Source organism: Megalops cyprinoides, chromosome 4, assembly GCF_013368585.1.
Source record: "Megalops cyprinoides isolate fMegCyp1 chromosome 4, fMegCyp1.pri, whole genome shotgun sequence".
Taxonomy (NCBI): domain Eukaryota; kingdom Metazoa; phylum Chordata; class Actinopteri; order Elopiformes; family Megalopidae; genus Megalops; species Megalops cyprinoides.
The window spans coordinates 17,832,639-17,850,710 of NC_050586.1; the positions used below are offsets into that span (position 1 = coordinate 17,832,639).

The 18,072-nt window shown below is 38.9% G+C and overlaps 1 protein-coding gene across 3 annotated transcripts in view; it reads right to left on the reverse strand.

Annotated features, from left to right (window-relative positions):
* Positions 1-18,072, reverse strand: part of ksr2 (kinase suppressor of ras 2) — a 96,227-nt gene that overhangs the window by 16,294 nt on the left and 61,861 nt on the right. For all 3 annotated transcript variants that reach the window (XM_036525972.1, XM_036525973.1, XM_036525971.1), the window contains 6 exons: positions 17,652-17,693; positions 17,175-17,241; positions 15,036-15,084; positions 11,578-11,945; positions 5,184-5,280; positions 4,926-5,059 (listed from right to left, as the gene is read on the reverse strand). In XM_036525972.1, the coding sequence (XP_036381865.1) occupies positions 4,926-5,059; positions 5,184-5,280; positions 11,578-11,945; positions 15,036-15,084; positions 17,175-17,241; positions 17,652-17,693 (757 nt within the window). The remainder of the gene's footprint in view (positions 1-4,925; positions 5,060-5,183; positions 5,281-11,577; positions 11,946-15,035; positions 15,085-17,174; positions 17,242-17,651; positions 17,694-18,072) is intronic.

Genomic DNA, 18,072 nt, shown 5'->3' on the forward strand with positions numbered 1-18,072 from the left:
AAAACCTCACAACCTTTTAACAGATCTGCCTGTTTTCATGAACACTGTTCCTTCAGTCTCTCCAAAATGTGTCAGTGCTACATTCATAAAACACAGTAAAACATGGTAAAACACTTTTTTTCAAATACCTAATGTAGGGCCCAAGACTGAGAGATATTTCTGAAGAAATCTCATTGGTTGGGAGGACACGCTTCAAGAACAGGAGTGGGTGGAATTATTCAAATGTTGTCACATGTACAGTAACTGGCCAGCAGTCCTTTTTTTAAGAAGGAACTCTCACACATGTTTGGGACAAGACTTAAAGTTGCTTTTCAAGACTGGATTCTGCCAAAATACATTTGTCCACTTCTCTACTTTCCATGTGGAATTCAAGTCCAGTAGGCAGCCACAGACATGAACAAGCTCTACTTGAAGGTTTTCACAGAGGTGCTGACATAATTAACCAGGGCTCCCTTTGTGAACCTTTCATTATCACTTCACCATCTAGCACCTTCATGAAGGAAGACTTTCAGGCATGGCCTGAATCCTCCATCGAATGAATCAGCTCTCTTTTAAAACCCAGTAACTGAAAAAATGAGGAATAAGAGACACATCAATGCTATTTACATGTCATGTAAAGGCTACAGCTTTGAGATTCTAGTACTGCAATCTTTTTGTAGCTTGTGTTGCCATTGTCTTGCTTGAATAAAAACTGAAAACAGGTTAAATATCAAAGGTGGAAGTTCTGCACAACTGTGACTTACAAAATTCTGCATGAATATATGATCTGGAGTTTAGTTTTGTTATGTATCATTTGTAAGGTTAATGAATATATATTTGGAAATAAAACCAATGTTATTTTCATCAATTTTGAATCATTCCTGCATATCAGAGCACCAATACAAACATAAAACTATGCCATCTAAAATATACAGTACGGTTGCATGTGCCATAATTAAAAGTATTATAATACTATTAAAAGCATTATGACACTAAATCATAAACTGATTTTTAAGGAGACTTCACACAATGCACCTTTTTGATAGCTATAATGATAAATGTAATATTTCTACATACCTCTAAGAATTACATCTTTGTTACTGTTGCTCTTTTTCAACAAAATGTTGCTGTTCTTTGTCAAGGGACTGATTCATTGTATGGGCACAGCATGAAGTCCTAAACAATCAATCCAACTTTTGTTATAAAACTTAACAATGATACAATGAGATTTTTAAATTCTGTGCTGATTTTAAGATGACCCCTCCTCAAAGGTGACTCAGGATATTCTCAAGGATTAAATTGCCCAGTGTTTATTCAATCTTATCCTGAGTGGCAGACCAGAAAAGAAAATTGTCAATAAACTGGGGTTACCTCCTGTGCTCCTTGGGATGCTAATCTCCGTCAAAACCATCTTTCATTATGCAGTTAGATACACTGCACTAGACAAGCAAACGGCATTGCGGCTGGCGAATACTGCTAACATTGACCTCCACCACCTACTGTATTCTGCTGCACTTTAATGATTCAGCACACTGAATTCCTCCTCTGGGCATATAGACTGATATCAATTTAACAGAAACAGGTTTTACTTATAAGTCATTTATGGACAACATGAATCATTATCATTTATTTCCTTGCTAGATGCCCTTGTCCAGGGCAAATTATTTGGATATTATTTTATATAGGATCCATTCATACAGCAGGATATTTACTAAACCAATTCAGGTATAATACCTAACTGAATGGTACAACAGCAGTAATACACATGACAACTGAACCATCAATATTCTGGCTGTAGGCCTAGTTTCTCAACTATTATAGTGCTCAACCACTCAAGTGCCTTGTGATTACATTGAAAAGTAGCCTCATTTCACATACTGTACACTATTACCACATGAACAAAAGCATGATGTTTTCCCCCCATTAAGTCAACAACAGAAATTACCGTCATCAAATCTCTTTCACTAGGAAATGCACTTTAACTGAACCCTCAGCTGAATGCAACATATATAATTAGAAGACTTAATGTTCTGGAGCGGTTGACAAAAGAAGCATGAACAAGATGCATCCAGTGAACATGAATATGATGCCTATTTCAGCTGTACACTCAGGTATATACAAACAATTCTATTTCTGGGCCACCGCTTTGAAAGTTAGCACAGTGCATTTCGGTTCAAGAACAAACAAGTTTTACCACATTCATCTAAAAGAGGACAAAATATCAGAATATGCAGAATATGCCATATCTGTATCTGTAAAATTCTATTTCTTTTCAAATACATATATCTTTTGACCTAATAATAATATCCCAAACAATTCCAGAGGCAATGTTGTTTTTTCTCCAATTTCACAGATTAAAATACATCAAACAAGTCTTTTTTTCAGTCTCAGCACCTAGTGTTGCAAAACCGTGGCTAAAACACATCCCTTCATGTACCCACGAAAGGAGACGGAAATTCGAAGCCACTACTATCTCTCAAAGCCACCATGTGTACATGATGTGGCAGTGAATATTGCACAGAATAAAGCATAACATAGGATCTCTTAAATCCACACTCCCACTCAACTTTCATACCACAGTCTTTTCATTATATCTTTGTCTTTTGAAACTCAGTAGTTGCATATAATTTGATTTTTTTCCACAGCTTGCAAATGTTAAAGATTATTCTGAAATTACTCTGCTTATGAATAATAATGAGAAAATATACAGAAAATAATGAATTAGTTGGAAATAATTTAAATTTTACGATAATGAGTAAAGACACGAATCAGAGTGGGATTTTTTCCCACGGGTTTTATCACGAAATAAATTCTAAACCCTTAATTCAATTACGTATTAAATAATTACACAATTACTCAGTTATATACATGGCCCATATATTATGGTGCATTTGGAATATTTTCAGTACGAATGAAGATGAACTTGAAATACAGCCATTTTCCCCCTGTGGTCCTACAGTATTAAAGCACTTTAGCGACATGTTGACAGCATCGCCAACTCAACTAATGCCATATCAAAGTTCCATTACCCAAATAAAGGCCAGACTGCATTACAATGTAAGTGTATCCCTCACAAAATTACAGAGACGGCACTGAGCAATTCCTGCTCTATGGGACCCTATTCCATAACACTGGCACTGACAGAGTAGGCTATTTACAAGAATAACTATGTTAAGGTTATGTAAGATTAAAAAGAGATTTGTTTTCTTTTTTTCCAGTTCTGGAATTTGAATAAAATTTGAATAATACTTTTCAGAAAATGGCACTTGAGGTCCTCAACATTCAGCACACAGTAAGCTGCAGCATTCAGATACATGACAGACATGACATTTAGACTACTGCAATTAGTTTTTAATGCAGACTTAATGCATGAAATACAGCATCTTGAAGAAAAACAAGCAAGATATCAGCCTACAATTAGCCTTCCATGGAAACAACAGAACTGGGAAGGGCACAGCCAGTCCTCGAGGGCTACAAGAGCCAGTGATTTTTGTTCAAACTCCCTGAATTTATGTCATTGCTTGGGTAAGAAGTCACCTCACATGGTGTATCAGTTCCAACCAGTTGCTAACTGAATCATTACCGGTACTAATTTGCAATTGACAACAATGTTATTATATAATTTTATATTGCATGACTGCAATAAATGATGCAGGTTAACTGTGCTTTTTTCCGTTTTCCCATTTTCAGCCAAATTTTTTTGATAATCGCCAATTGTACTATTTAAGATCACCTCACTGCAAGAACCTCAGCACCCATGCACAACCACTGACTATAGAGGAGCTGTTGTGGGTACATATTAGGAATCCCATGTGAAGACATTCACTATACATTCAGATTCACATAAAAGAAAGGATATAGTGAAGGTTAAAACCAACAGTGGCTATACAAGTTGTGAAATATTTATATGGCCAATATGGGTATACGGTGAAAGATTTTTCTTACTATTATTGTGTTGCCATTGTTTTTTTCTGACTGGATTTTTTCATTTGTATTTATAAAAATAATATGAATATTCGTATTCATTGGATAATTACAGACATCAGTCCTAAGCACCCAATGCAGCTGTGACTGTGACTGAGACAAGCATTATCTCTTAAAGATTAAAGGCCCATGATATGACAAGAACTCAGGAGAGGAACTCAACAGAGCATTTACAAATTCACTGATTCACAAAGGTGAACAAATGTAATTCAAACATGAAACAATTCACAGAATATCAATTCAAGCATGAGGAAGCATGGTAAATCATAATGACATCAATCATCATTATTATTGTTTATATAATATCACTAATATAATAATGAAAAGGGGAAGGCACTGCATGGATTGAGAGGTGAAGTTAGAGAGCAGTTAGAGACAGTGGGTCTGAATACTTCCTCAGTACTGAATTAAAAATGAATATGTTTTAATAAAAGCTATTCTCATTATTTCAATACAAACTTAACTCTAAATGCTTAAGAGTCCAGTCAACAGCAAAGATAACTGTATATTAAGATGACATTTTTGGTACATTTATCTTGTAGATTAAAGTGAAAGACTTCAACAAAACAACATGAAGATGCAGTAACTGCAGTAACAACAGGCTCGTAGAGTATAACAGTACTCAGACTCTTCTATTCCAGGTGACCTGTAGCTATGATGCACAAATTTGCTTCCTTAATACTGTCACAAAAGGACAATCTTCATCATTCCGAGCAGAGATGACAAATGAATTTGAGCTACTAAAACTATTTCCATAATAGCTAATGAGGTGTGGAGTCATGCTGGCCAATGAGCTAATTAACCCTCAAGCTATCATCCTCAACAATTAAACATTGACTTACGTTTTTATTCATTTCCTTATTATCAGTGACTAGACTTCAGAACAAGTAATGATGAAAGATGTCTGTGATCATTATCTATTATATCCACACTTCAGTGCTGTGAACTAATATTAGGCTTACCTGCCAGCTTGCAGAACTCCAGATATTGTGAAGAGGCCAAAATCAGTTATGACCACTTTGCCGTTGTCGTAAAAGACATTCTTTGATTTCATGTCCTTGTGAAGGATGCCTTTTGCATGCAGGTAACCCATCCCCTGTAAGGAGAGCAGTCAAGCAGTAAATATAAATATATAAATAGAAATATATAGAGCCAATTCATGTGTTGCCATTTTTTGCTGGTACAAACAGTGAGGGCCGGATGAGTAGTTTCACTCTTACCTTAACCATCTCCTGTGCAATCTGCCTGGTTTTATTGACATCGAGGACAACTTTGGCATCCCTCACAACGGAGTAGAGGGTCCTCCCTTTACATAAACTGGAACACACAAATTCATACATTACTAAGTGTATCCTCAATATACCAAAGAATAAGCTCTTATAGCACACAACCCTTTTTTTTACATAAATTGGACTGCCATAACACACATTTGGCTTGCATATTTACCCGTCTCTCTAAATGCCTTGAACATTGTGTGTAAAGAAACAGTGTCAGTGCAGAGGCACAAATTGTTTTGATCTTCTTTAACGCTTCGCATACAGCCTGCAAAGCGGCTCAATTCCATCTCCCCTGTTTGCCGTGTCATCTTGATCAAATTTCATCTGATCCCCTTGAGATTACAACGTGCGCCGCCCCGTTTTGCAGTCAGAAGGGAGTGCGTTAGACCTCCCTAAAACTGCTTGACTGACAATGCGGGGCACTGAGGGCAGACAATGGATGAAGACGTGGAATGAAAAAGCCAGGGGCCATTGTGATGCCGGGCGGTAAATCACTGATTCCACAAAGAAGACTGACTGAACGTTCACCACGGGAGCGCTTCTCGTCCACCCACCCTCACGGCTTCCCAATACCGTGAATTTCGAGGTGGTTCTGAGCACCCTACGCGGCACACGGCAACCTACCCCTATGTGGCAGGTTACTGGGTTATGTAACCCTGCACACTTCTCTGACACCACAAGTGAACGTCACACAAAGTGGTTCAACGACATCCCCCCACAACCCCTGGAAGGCGGAGGATGTGTCTTGATGGCAGGGAGCGAGGGGTCCCTGCCCAGCTGGGCGGTGAGCAGACAGCCTCAGCTCCTCCACGGCTCTCCCACCTCAACTGAGGATCGTTGACGTGGATGACAGCCGATGACCTGGGGGTACAGCAATGCCGATCTGCTGAATATTCAACACCAGCCAGGATAAAATTAGATTAGATCATTTATTTGTTCAGCAGGCACCATGATCCAGGGTGACTTACATAGATTACAGCTGATATATCATCCATTTTTACAGATTTATCATCAGATTTTTTACCAAAGCAATACCATGCCATTATTTGTAGCACTGAGACTCTGGCCCACATACTGGTGGAACCACAGAGATAGAAGCCCTTTATGATTCACTTGTGGTCACTTGGTCATTGATATCAATTGTGGAGCCCACTTTCTTGGTATCCCTGACAGAGGTTTCACCCCATATTTTAATAATTGGACCCAGGAACCTTGAAACGATGGTGAAGTTCATTACAGTTATTCTTATTAAAGTTGGTCTCAGAAAAATACACTTCTAGAAGCCTGATTTTGTCTCCACAGGTTATTATATTCTAAGGAAGAGAAAAAAATCCTCTGCAGTGACATAAAAGCTAATAAATATTTGTGCCGTGAAAGTGCAAGCACAACACTCAATATACACCCACTCACAGCAAAGCAAACACAGCTAATCAAAATTTATATTCTATAACTCTCGCGCTCCATCTTGCACACACCAACTGCTCTCTACTCAAGTTCAATTCTGCATGTTTGTACTACTAGCATTCTGGGTAAATGACCTGAATTGAATGATTAAGACTTTTGTCCTTTACAGGTATAACAAGAAGAGCTCCGCAATATATATTAAAGGCAACGAATGCACTGACGTTTATTTCAATTTCCATGCCCAGCACTCAGAACTTCCAAGAACTGGAGGGCCCATCAGCATCAACGGTACTTCTGTGCCACGGTTCTCAAATCATTTCCTCTATACTAATCAAGGCAGAAAAACATATGCGCACTTACCGCGGCCACAATGTGCACCACACCTGTGAACCTGTGCTATGAAAACCTTGGCTCTGGAGTGGATTTCTAAATTCCCCCAGTACCCTCAGAGCAATGGAGGCTTTTCCGTTATGTGCAATGCACTCGCCCTCCTGGATTAATTTGCAACCGCGCTGACACGAAGCGCAAATTTCCCCTTTGGTGGCGGATGTGAAATGCAGGGTGACAATCTGGCCTCAGATGAGGCCATCTGCTACGTGCGAAGCTGCTGGAGGTGTCTGTGTGCCACTGCGCGGGTTGATGCTTCCATTCTGACAAAGTGTCCCTTTTTTGTGTCTGAGGCAGTGGAGGCGACGGATGAAATATATGCTCGCTGTTTTCTGGCCGTGCAATTACAAATCATATTCCAATTTGTTTCAGTCAAGTGCAACTTGAGATTTTGGTTTGATTTTCATGTCTGCTGCTTTCTGCTGAATGCAAACAGCTTCTCCATGTGTTGTAGGATCATGCTGAAAAGCATGCATTTCATAGTGTACAGTATTAAAGCCAGTCCTATCCAGACCTGTGTACTAAAAGACTGTTTAATAATATGCCTGTTATAAAAGGAATCCTAAATATCCACACCTCTCCTTTCAAGTTTGTTCTTTTCCTTTTGTTAGAAGTTAATATGCTTTGTTTGTGCAGTGCCCAGACATCCGCTTTGAGAAGTCCGTTTTTAAAGAAGAAACTAGTTATCATGACAAATTACTTCTGAGCAAACAAGACAATAACACAGAGCAAAAACAAAGTCAAATGGTAAATTAAATAATACGAAAGTTTAGCTAATGTACCATGTTTTCTTCTGAGATATTGGGATTTAACACTTCACTGAAGCACTAACGTCAGTGAAATTTAACATTTGTTTTTTTTAAGGGAGAATCCAGGTCAGAGCTCAGCAACACTGAAAATAAGCATGTTATTTAAGGAAAAGATAGCATGAAAATAAAATGGCAACTTCTTACATACTGAGTTTTCACATAAGCTGAGCAAGAAAGATGCTATGTATAGATTACATTTATGACTTTTACACCTTTATGACTTTTAATTCTTTTTTGCCATTTCATTGAATTTCGTCATGTGTATGACACATAATGGTTATATTGTACTACACAGACAAGAATCAATTTGTTCTCGACAGATCAAAACACTTTTCATTCTACCATTCATGTATGTGTTTTGAGCCATAAATGTATTTTAAAATGGTGGTCCATTGTGGATATTCTTTGCCATAACAAATCATGAAATTAGGGTGCCTGAATTAGGGTCTGAATAACAGGCAACATGGGTTCACAGAGCCAAAGCTGTTTTTTTCCGTGCCTTTCAATTCCGAAGCCAAGGAGCATCACCCGAGCACACTGTAATGAACCGCAAGTCACAGCACTTTCCCTACCTAATAGACCCGCACCACTTAGGCTTTAATCAAAGGCTGAAGAACTGAAGCGCCTAAATAAGGAGAGAGACATGTTGTTCACCGAGAAAGCAACGCTGCCATCGTGATCCCATGGGATAAGCCTGTCTTTGACCGGGGGGCCTCTGCCAGCTCAGACGCCATCCGGCCCGATGCACTTTGGGATAAATGGACGAAGGGGAGCAGCTAGCAGGAAACAGACCCGCCACAATGAGCCCAAATTACAAGCTGCACGGGGGGAGATTTTCACCTGGCTGCACTCGCGGACCACAAATTGGATCCCACTCGATAACAGCCTCCCTCCTCTTAATAATGCACAACGAGAGCGCTTCCCACGAGTCGACAAGGGTTCCATTGTGGCTGGTGACATTTCAGAGAGGGCAGGGACGTTCATGCGCAATGCTGTTCAATAATTAGCCAGGTCAGTCCAGGGCTGTCAACTTACTTTGTCAGCACTTACGCCAGACACTATAATCTTGACTGACTCATTACAGAGGTGAGTTCAACAGGTTGTTTAAAGTAACTTTTTAAATTCAGCTCTGCTTAAAATTCATGAAATAGAAAATGCAGATAGGAAGACAAAGTTCCTACCAGGTATTCTATGACATTGATTTATCATGGGTTCTGCAGAATGCATGAAAAGTATGATAGACTGAAATGACTCAGTATTTTATACTTTAAATCTGTTTTGATAAATACCCTCACTCTGACTCTGAACAAAATGTTTATTTTTTACATTGGTCAAAATAGGTTTCGTCTGTATCATAGCATAGTAGCATAGGGCGGCAGTGTAGCATAGTGGTTAAGGAGCAGGACTCGTAACCGAAAGGTTGCCGGTTCGATCCCCGCTGGGACACTGCTGCTGTACCCTTGGGCAAGGTACTTAACCCACAATTGCCTCAGTAAATATCCAGCTGTATAAATGGATAACATTGTAAAGAACTGAAACCTATGTAAGTCGCTTTGGATAAAAGCGTCTGCTAAATGAATAAATGTAAATGTATAAAATGTAAATAGTAGTAAAATGGAGTCTTTCAGTTAAATCTTTCACAAGTCAATAGACAAAAAATAGACAAAAATATACACCTGGGGGTTCATTTATGAACTGAAACTGTGTGTATGGTGATTTTTTTTTACAAATTTGCAATTCATCAAAGGGGTTTGTGAGAGTGTTCCTGTTTTCACATGATATTCAGATACTGAGTCCTTTTAGAAATTAACATGTCAGAGCACGTCATTAACAATTTAAGAGAAGAACAATGTGCAATTTACATCCATACAGCATAAGGTGCCTATAAAATACAGCATGCATAATTTCAGCTCAGGAAATAATATATTGGAATTTTCGGTTTTCATTTTGTAGTGACATATAAAATAAGAATAAAAAACAGGAACGTACGGAGATGAAACTAACACAATGTCAACTCAACTCTTTAAATGTGTTAAACACTTTACAAGAGCCTCCATAGAGACCTTCATGACTGTGTGAATCCTTCTAAGCTCAGCTGTCATGTCACATATAGATGCTGCAATTCACAGCACAGCCAGCTGGCTGCCAAGCAGAATTTTTACTTCTGATTTTGATGCACCACCATGTGATCTGAACATTATTCTTTTAAATTCAATCTCTGATACTACAATCTATACTTCAGTCACAGAAAAGCTTTTTTGCAAGTTGATGTGAAGTTAATGTATCATATAGCGAAGCTCGAAATCACACCTTAAAGAGAAACGATTGTCATGTAGGTCAGGCATGTCAAGTCACTTCATGCAAACTCAAACACTTGTGCCTGTATATGAGAATTTGGGACTCACTGGGTTTGTTCAGCAGTATTGCCTAGATGAATGTGTATATCTATTATACACATGACCGACAAATCAGAAGTGTACACATCCTACAATTTGTACATGAGAATAAGTTTAGCAGTAATTCTATGGTAGTGATTCTACACTGATTATATCTATTCATGTTGATCAATGATGATCCAGAGCTCTTATTATCACTGAGTAAAATAAAAACACAAAAGCCCCTTTTTAACATGACTGGGTAATGAGAGGTAGAAACTGGGTCCGTTCAATTAAATTTTCCTTTTATCACGGGCGGTGTCGGGGGTGGAGTGGGTCAGGGCTCTGGGGTGTGTCCTTTGACAGAGAAACTGCTTACAGCACCACCCCTATCACAACCACCCTTTTAATCCAAGGTAACTTGGACCTGTTAATGTTGCACTTCGTTTTGAGGGGTTGAGAGAAAAAGCACTGACATAGAGCTCTTCAGCTTTCACACAGTAGTTGACACCAAATCATTAAAGTACACTCACAATTCCCACATAGCAACCCAAATCAGACTGAAGACTCCACTAATTGGCTCTCTTTCAAAAGAAGTCATCAATTAACATTTGGGGGTTCACATCAATTATGCAATAATACATACTCTCTTGACTAGAAAAATTGATGTTGTAATTATATACAGGCAATGATTTGCCTTCGACTGTAGAAGCTGTAAATCATATGCTTAACTAAATGCTAAAAGACAAATCTGGTAGGTAATTTAAAACCAATCTGAATTTATTACTTTAATTGTGATTCAAGGTTGTGTTCCACCTTATTCAAGTGAAAGCATTTGACTGGAGTAATAATCCTGACAAGACAATATGACTGAATGTGAATTATCATTTGGCAGTATATTAAGGCTTACAAAGCAACCCCCAGATTTAGTGACTTATTCTTGTCACTCATTTAATTGGGCCTGAAAACCATTTTCCTCTACCTCAGTACATCCATATTGATTTGCCATTTTGGGTAGAATGCATTAGCTTTCAAGGACCTGCTGGAGCTACACCAATAGAAAGCATTATAAGTAGCATCAGGCCAAAGAAAAATGAATGGAAAAGTACTGCCCTTCAAAAGGGCTCAACAGGTATCTCATGATCTTAATGTCCTGTCCACAATAAATCATGATAATCTAACCAAGGTGGAAAATTTCTCCTGAGCTACCACATACAAGTTAATCCAAACAAAAATCAAACATTTCTTTCTGGACACACATGCTCACAGTTATGTAACTGACATGGGTTACCTTAGACTGTGTTCTAAATGTAAACTAACAAACACTGAAATACTGATGCAGGCAGGGGTCGCCTCACTCACCTGGTGATGATGGCTAAGTGGGGCGGGCTCATGCAGGCCCCCATGAACAGCACCACGTTCTCATGCCGGGTGTTGCGGTAGGCCATGACCTCCCTCTTGAAGGCCTTGAGCTGGTCCTCGTTGTCGCGCTCAATGTCGATGAGACGAATGGCCACCTCGCCATGCCAGCGCCCGTGGAACACCTGACCAAAGCGCCCCTTGCCGATGAGCTCGCCAATCTCCAGCTGTTCGAAGGGGATGTCCCACTCCTGCAGGAAGATGCTGGTCTGGCTGGCCTTGCGGGGGAAGTTACGGGCCGAGAGGAGCGACAGGTTCATCTCCTCGAACTCGTCCTCCGAGTCCTCTGCCTCATCGTTCCCCTCCTCATTCTGCAGACAAGAACACACCGAGAGAGATCAGGGTCATGTACTCAGCTGGGGTCTCTTTCAAAACAAAAGGCCAGATTTAGGGAAGTTAGTGGACACCTATGGCCAACACTGCTTACTTCTATTGTTTGACTTGCATCTATTATTGAACATGTCCACACAACTGGAGTGTAAAATAAATTTTACGTTTCCAAGGAAGAGTCAAGAAATATTTGAAAATGCTTTCCAGGGAAACCGTTTAATCATACAGACCAAGCAAAACCAAGTAAGTGGCTCCTACAAGGCTCCTTTCTAAAGGATTGATGCGCTGAACAAAATACTCTCTATACTGAAAATACTATATTCATAACACAAAGGTGAAAGAAAATGTTGCTGATGTGGGCTCAGGCCTTAAGATCCCACTTTAGTCTATTTTTTATTAACTGACCATTTTGACAAATGAACAGTTAAACCAAATAGATCAATGGCAGAGAGGTGTGACAAAGAAGGTTTTACCATAGTAATGATATACTTTCTACATCTGACCCCAGTATATTGACCAATTTGAATGCCATCACTCCCACCTCATTTTTCTCTCACTTCTGGGAAAAATAAAAAAGTAATCACATGTCTGTTTAAACAGTGCACCTTGTGCATTTTTTCCATGACTGTCCCCCACTCTCTACATGCTCTACTGTTAATGAATAATTCAGGGACAGATTCACAAAGGGGTAACAGATTTATCAGAAGACAGGCAGCTTGGATTGGGCAACAATCAGAGCAGGATCTGTGCTGCACTTTCATAAAAAGCCACAAGCTGAAGTATCTTCTCTGATATGAAAGATTATTGGAAATGAAATGAACTCCGCTCCTGTTGCAACATCAAATAACAAAGCATTAACTACTGTAAGTCAGACATAAGCCTTAGCATTCAAAGTACAAATAGACTTTTGAGACATAATTAGATTCAAGTGATGTGGTTCAGTGGATTCTGACAATTAATCTCAAGTTCCTTGACTAAATACCTCAAAATCATATGAAAGCTAAAACATACAAATCTCATAAAAAAGGTTGGACAAAATTTTTTGTTTCTCCTTCTTAAGCATAATGGCTAACACTATACAGTTAATGTTGTTCACTTGTGTTCACTTTCAAGTTCTCTGGGATTCAGAGTTGTCAGAAATATTACAAAAATAGTTATATTGTGAAAAATAAAATCCTGTTGCAGAATGCCAAGTTTGGAGCTACAATAGTTCAGTTACAGCATAATGATCCCACGGTGAAGTAGTGTGTAAGACCACCATATGGGACTGGGATATACAAAAATTAGGATTTTTTTTCTAACTAGCAATTCATGGCTTCTTAGTGTGTTTATATTGCTTTAATTATTTAATTGATCGGATCCTATCAGTAATACTAACTGCAGAATAAAACAAACAAACAAAATCCCCTTTATTACAGGACCCTTCAGTGCCACACAACTTTCTGGAAGTGTATGTTTGGTGTAGCATCACACACAAGAACTAATTGAAGGTGGACACAGACTGAGAAGAGATTTTTTTAGTAATTTGTGGTGTGTGGAGTGACCAGTTGCACTGTTGGTCTGGACTAGTTGAGTGATTTCAGACAGTTCTGCAAGTTCCAGGACAATTGTGTCAGCTCTCTCATATTGCTATGTCCTGGAAGAGGTTTTTAACATGATCATTTATAATGTCATTTATACAATGGCCCTGTTGTGATTCTCAGTGTGCCTGTAAAATTATTCCACACATACTAGCTAGCACACTAGCTAGGTGACTTGGATGACCTAGTTAATATTGCTAAAATATGACAGCATTAAAATATAATGTATTATCATAAAATGTATACCTTTGCATCTTGTAGCAAGCTGAGTTATTGCATTTTAAGAGACAACAGGCTGGTTTTAGTCATCGAAAGGTAAATCCTACTTTCACATGCTTGTCATAGGTTCACATCTAGAAGATTTAATGAAAGAACATGGGGGACCACGCACAGTGCAGTGAGAGAAGTGACACACCACTCAGAAAGGGTGATGGACCGCTTAGTTTGACCCCTGAACCTAGGCTCTTGGTCTGGACTAGCTAACTATCTCACGTGGACCATCACCAAAGTGGTCCACACCACTAGCCTTAGAGATTCAAACTATGGACAACATCCCCTGACACTTGCTGGAATGACCCCCTATGGTCAAGACTGAGGACACCTTGTACAACATCACTTGACAGGGGACAAATCTGATCCGATTGAGTTATTATTTATATACATGTGTGGCAGCACATGACGAATGGGGACACGTCATGGCAGCCAAATTAAGTGATCACAATGGGCGAGTTAATTTTTGCAGTTTCATTAACACATAGTGTATGTCACTGATGCATTTCATGTGCCATTGGTGCCTTCATGCCTCATACCTCAGAGAGAATATGATTAATGATTAATGTTTAATGATAATATGAATATGAATGATACTATGAATTTAAAAACACACATCATTTTTACAGACGATTGTGCAGGTCTACCTGACAGAGTGAATTTAAGTCTAAACTGCGATGTTTGTAAAATAGAAATTCAGTTTTCTATTTTTCATTTTAACAGCAATCAGACTATAAAGCAATTCAAAAAATGTTGATATGCACAATGTAGCACAGCCTTTATTCCACATTTATGTGTGCATAAGGATTGTGGAGAAAAAACTGGACTTAAGAGTCAGGTCAGAATGTGCACATCTAGGTAATAAATGAGACATCCCCTCTTCATACATTGCAAAAAACACACTGCATTCATACTCGATATGCATCGCTACTAACAGGTGAAAATAAAATAGTAGCATATGAAAAATAAAACTAAACAATAATTATTATTCAAATTAATATTTTCGAAGGCACTGCAAATGAGTTATCATCATATCATGTTTACTTCACATTCATATAGTCTGTCATACGAAAAGATACATTGCACTTGTCTATAATAATAACAATAAGATGAAAAAGAAGAATTTAGCTGATCTCAAAATGTTGGTTGATTTTCTTACACATGGGAATGCAAAGAAAGAGAAATTTCCTGTTAAAACAATACATCAAATGTACCACTCACCTCTGATGTAGGTTCGACTTCAATCTGTAGCAGGGGGTTCCCTTCATTACTGAAACAAAGCAGAGCATGGAGAAACACTTTGAATGAGGCAAAATAATACTGAGAGACCCCTTGATTTGATTTCAGGAGCCTGTGAACGCTGACATATGCTGACAGGTCTTTAGACAACAGGTGCTTAATGAACTGCATCGGACCGGGCTGACGTTCCATAACCTCTGCATGTTCATTAAATGTTCTCTTGAGCTACAGAATGGCTTGCAGTTACACATGATGCAAGTGTGTCATGAAAATGCTGAAAAATAATGTGATGCCGCAGTGGTGCAAGCCCTAGAATGTTTTAATGACTGCACCCAGCCACGACCTGAGAGAGGGATTCATTAACTCCCAGAACATGTCATTAAGGGGGGAGGGGGTGTCAAATCTGGAAACTGCCACTGTGAGAAAAGTCAAGAAGGGCCAGCTTAATTAAATCATAAGAACTCTGTTACACAAGCCACCCCCCCACCATACACACACACATGGACACACACAGTCTTACATACACATAAGCATATGCATAATCCCATAATACCCAAACATTTGTTATCATTGACAGCAAAGGGAGATGCACTGCCTGTTACAGACACTCCAGGAAGATGCCTCACCTAAAGTTCTTTAGTTAAAAGCATGCATGTGGTAGAACTGTTCCTAGTAAAAACACAGGCAGTGGAAGCCACCCTTGCCACAGGTGTCTGATATTGGAACAAATAATTATTTTGTCTATATTTGACCTTCACTGAATAATTTTGCATTCTGTCAGTTCCAAAGTAAAAATGATAACATAAAAATGACAATACCACCATGGAAAACAAAGACTGTGGCAGGGATAATTAGAGGATCCAACATGTCCTGATGGATGGATGATTTACTCCCTTTAATTAACATTGCATTATTTAATAGCACATCATCTATCTCTGTCTATTTCTTGCCTTTTTTCTGCAGGCACGATTTTCTAGCACAAACTCAGATTTAGTTTGCATCATAACTGTACCGTGAACACAAGGTCATCCAGACATGAGCCCACAGTATTTGCCTTGGTTGCTTCATCACGAAAATTCGCAACCACAGTGTTCCCATACAGCTCCTTCCTTAAAACAATCTTCCTTTACTGATTCCACCGATGGAAAGAAGCCAAATAGCTGTTACTCCTTTGTGCCCATAATAATCAAGGTAATCCACAGCATTCAAAATATTACTGTTGTCCAGCAACATTAGCTGCTTTCCTCTGCACATACCATCTGATAACATGTAGTCCACTGTTATATATAATGGCAATGTACTTTGAACTTAACTTTGAGTATCAAATTAAAGCAAGCGGTGCATATAAAAATTCCTACTTGACATTTTTTTAAATTCTTTCGTAGTCAGATAAATTTATTTCAGTTGTTTCAGCACAGCGACCACTAAACTAATGATAGCAAGTAAGAAATAAAAAAAAAAACTGGCAACTGCTTGTTGCTACTAAAAGGGACAATATGTACCGCAGTTAGACTGAGGCCTTAGTCAAGCGTTATGTCTAAGTATAGTGTAAAAGTTAATACGATGTGACAAGCAAGGAAAAAACACAACTGTAGCTGCCTCTGACTCCTGCCCTGAGTCTCATTTTACACTTCCTCTGTCTTCTTTAGGAAATTGTCGTTTGCCATTTGGGAAATTGTCTTACGTACTTTTGCTCATATTGGCTCATATACTCAGTATATTGAGTGGATACTTTTGTTTATTCCTCTATCAGAGTGCATCCATTGGGCACACTTGAACTGCTTTTTTCTGTTTTGCATCATCACTTCACATGTACAGTATAGCCTTTTCCCCCTGCAATACTGAGTCTAAGAATCAATCTGACAATCATGTCCTTTACCCTTAACTTCAAGAGGAATGACATGATGTGTCCAGATCATTATAAAATCCAGCTACTTTTAGGACTAAGTTCTGAATTAATGTTACTTTTGTCATGATGATTCATCTTACTGCATTGTGTGATGCAATACTTTCTTATTTCTAAAATATTTTTGAGCCCTTGCAAGGTGTGTGCCAAATAAAACAACATGAAAACAATACACAGAGGTTGTAAACTGGTGGAAATTGCACAGCTGATCTCACCCTGGTTCAGAAAGAACAGGATGCAGAATGACCTGGGGAGCTCTGGTCGGGGCCTCTGGGGCAACATCTGGAAGAGGGAAGCAGGAAGTGGAGTTCATATGACAAAGGAGGACAACCGAAAGGGGACCACACTAAAGGTGTGTCCCTGCACATAATCACATCTCTTTGGTGGCAAAAATCCCTCCTCTTCCAAAAATAACACCAACCTGTATGATCTCAATTGCATCCCCTCTTGTCAAATATTTATCAAAGGGACTTGTGACGGCCCGCCTTCCCACAGAACAAAGAGCGTTGTGTGGTTCAGATTGAGGGAGCCAAAAAGTCCAAAATGCCAATAATTAGGGGACCAAATAAAAATGTCTGATGGAACAGCCAGGAGTTTAAATGTGATTTGGAGGAAGGAACATCAAAAGAATCCTCCTTGCCTTGCAGCACTGGATTATGGGAAGGAGTAATGACCAATTACAGCACACTTACCTGGAAAAATGAACTGCTGCTTATATTTGAAGTAATGAGAGGCTGAAAAGAAGAGGGAAGACACAAGTATGAGCACATCAGCCTATCCAGGGGGTGCACCCCAGCAGCTAATAACAGCCAGATGCTAACTTTAATGTTGGCTTCATTCTCAGTTTCAAGGGATGAAATAAGCTATTTTATGAGCAAAGGAAATGACAATATTTTTCAGTCAAAATGTAGCAGCATTTGAACAAATTACTCCCTAGACTTATTCCCTGATCCAATCTAAATTTGACTTCAGGCCATATTTTATGAGATAAATTTAACAAATAATAAAAACAAAATATAAGAAGAAACCATTATTTAATAGAGATATAAACAAGACATGTGACACACCTGCAAAGCTCAAGCATAACCTTCATTACTTCAAGCTGAACATATA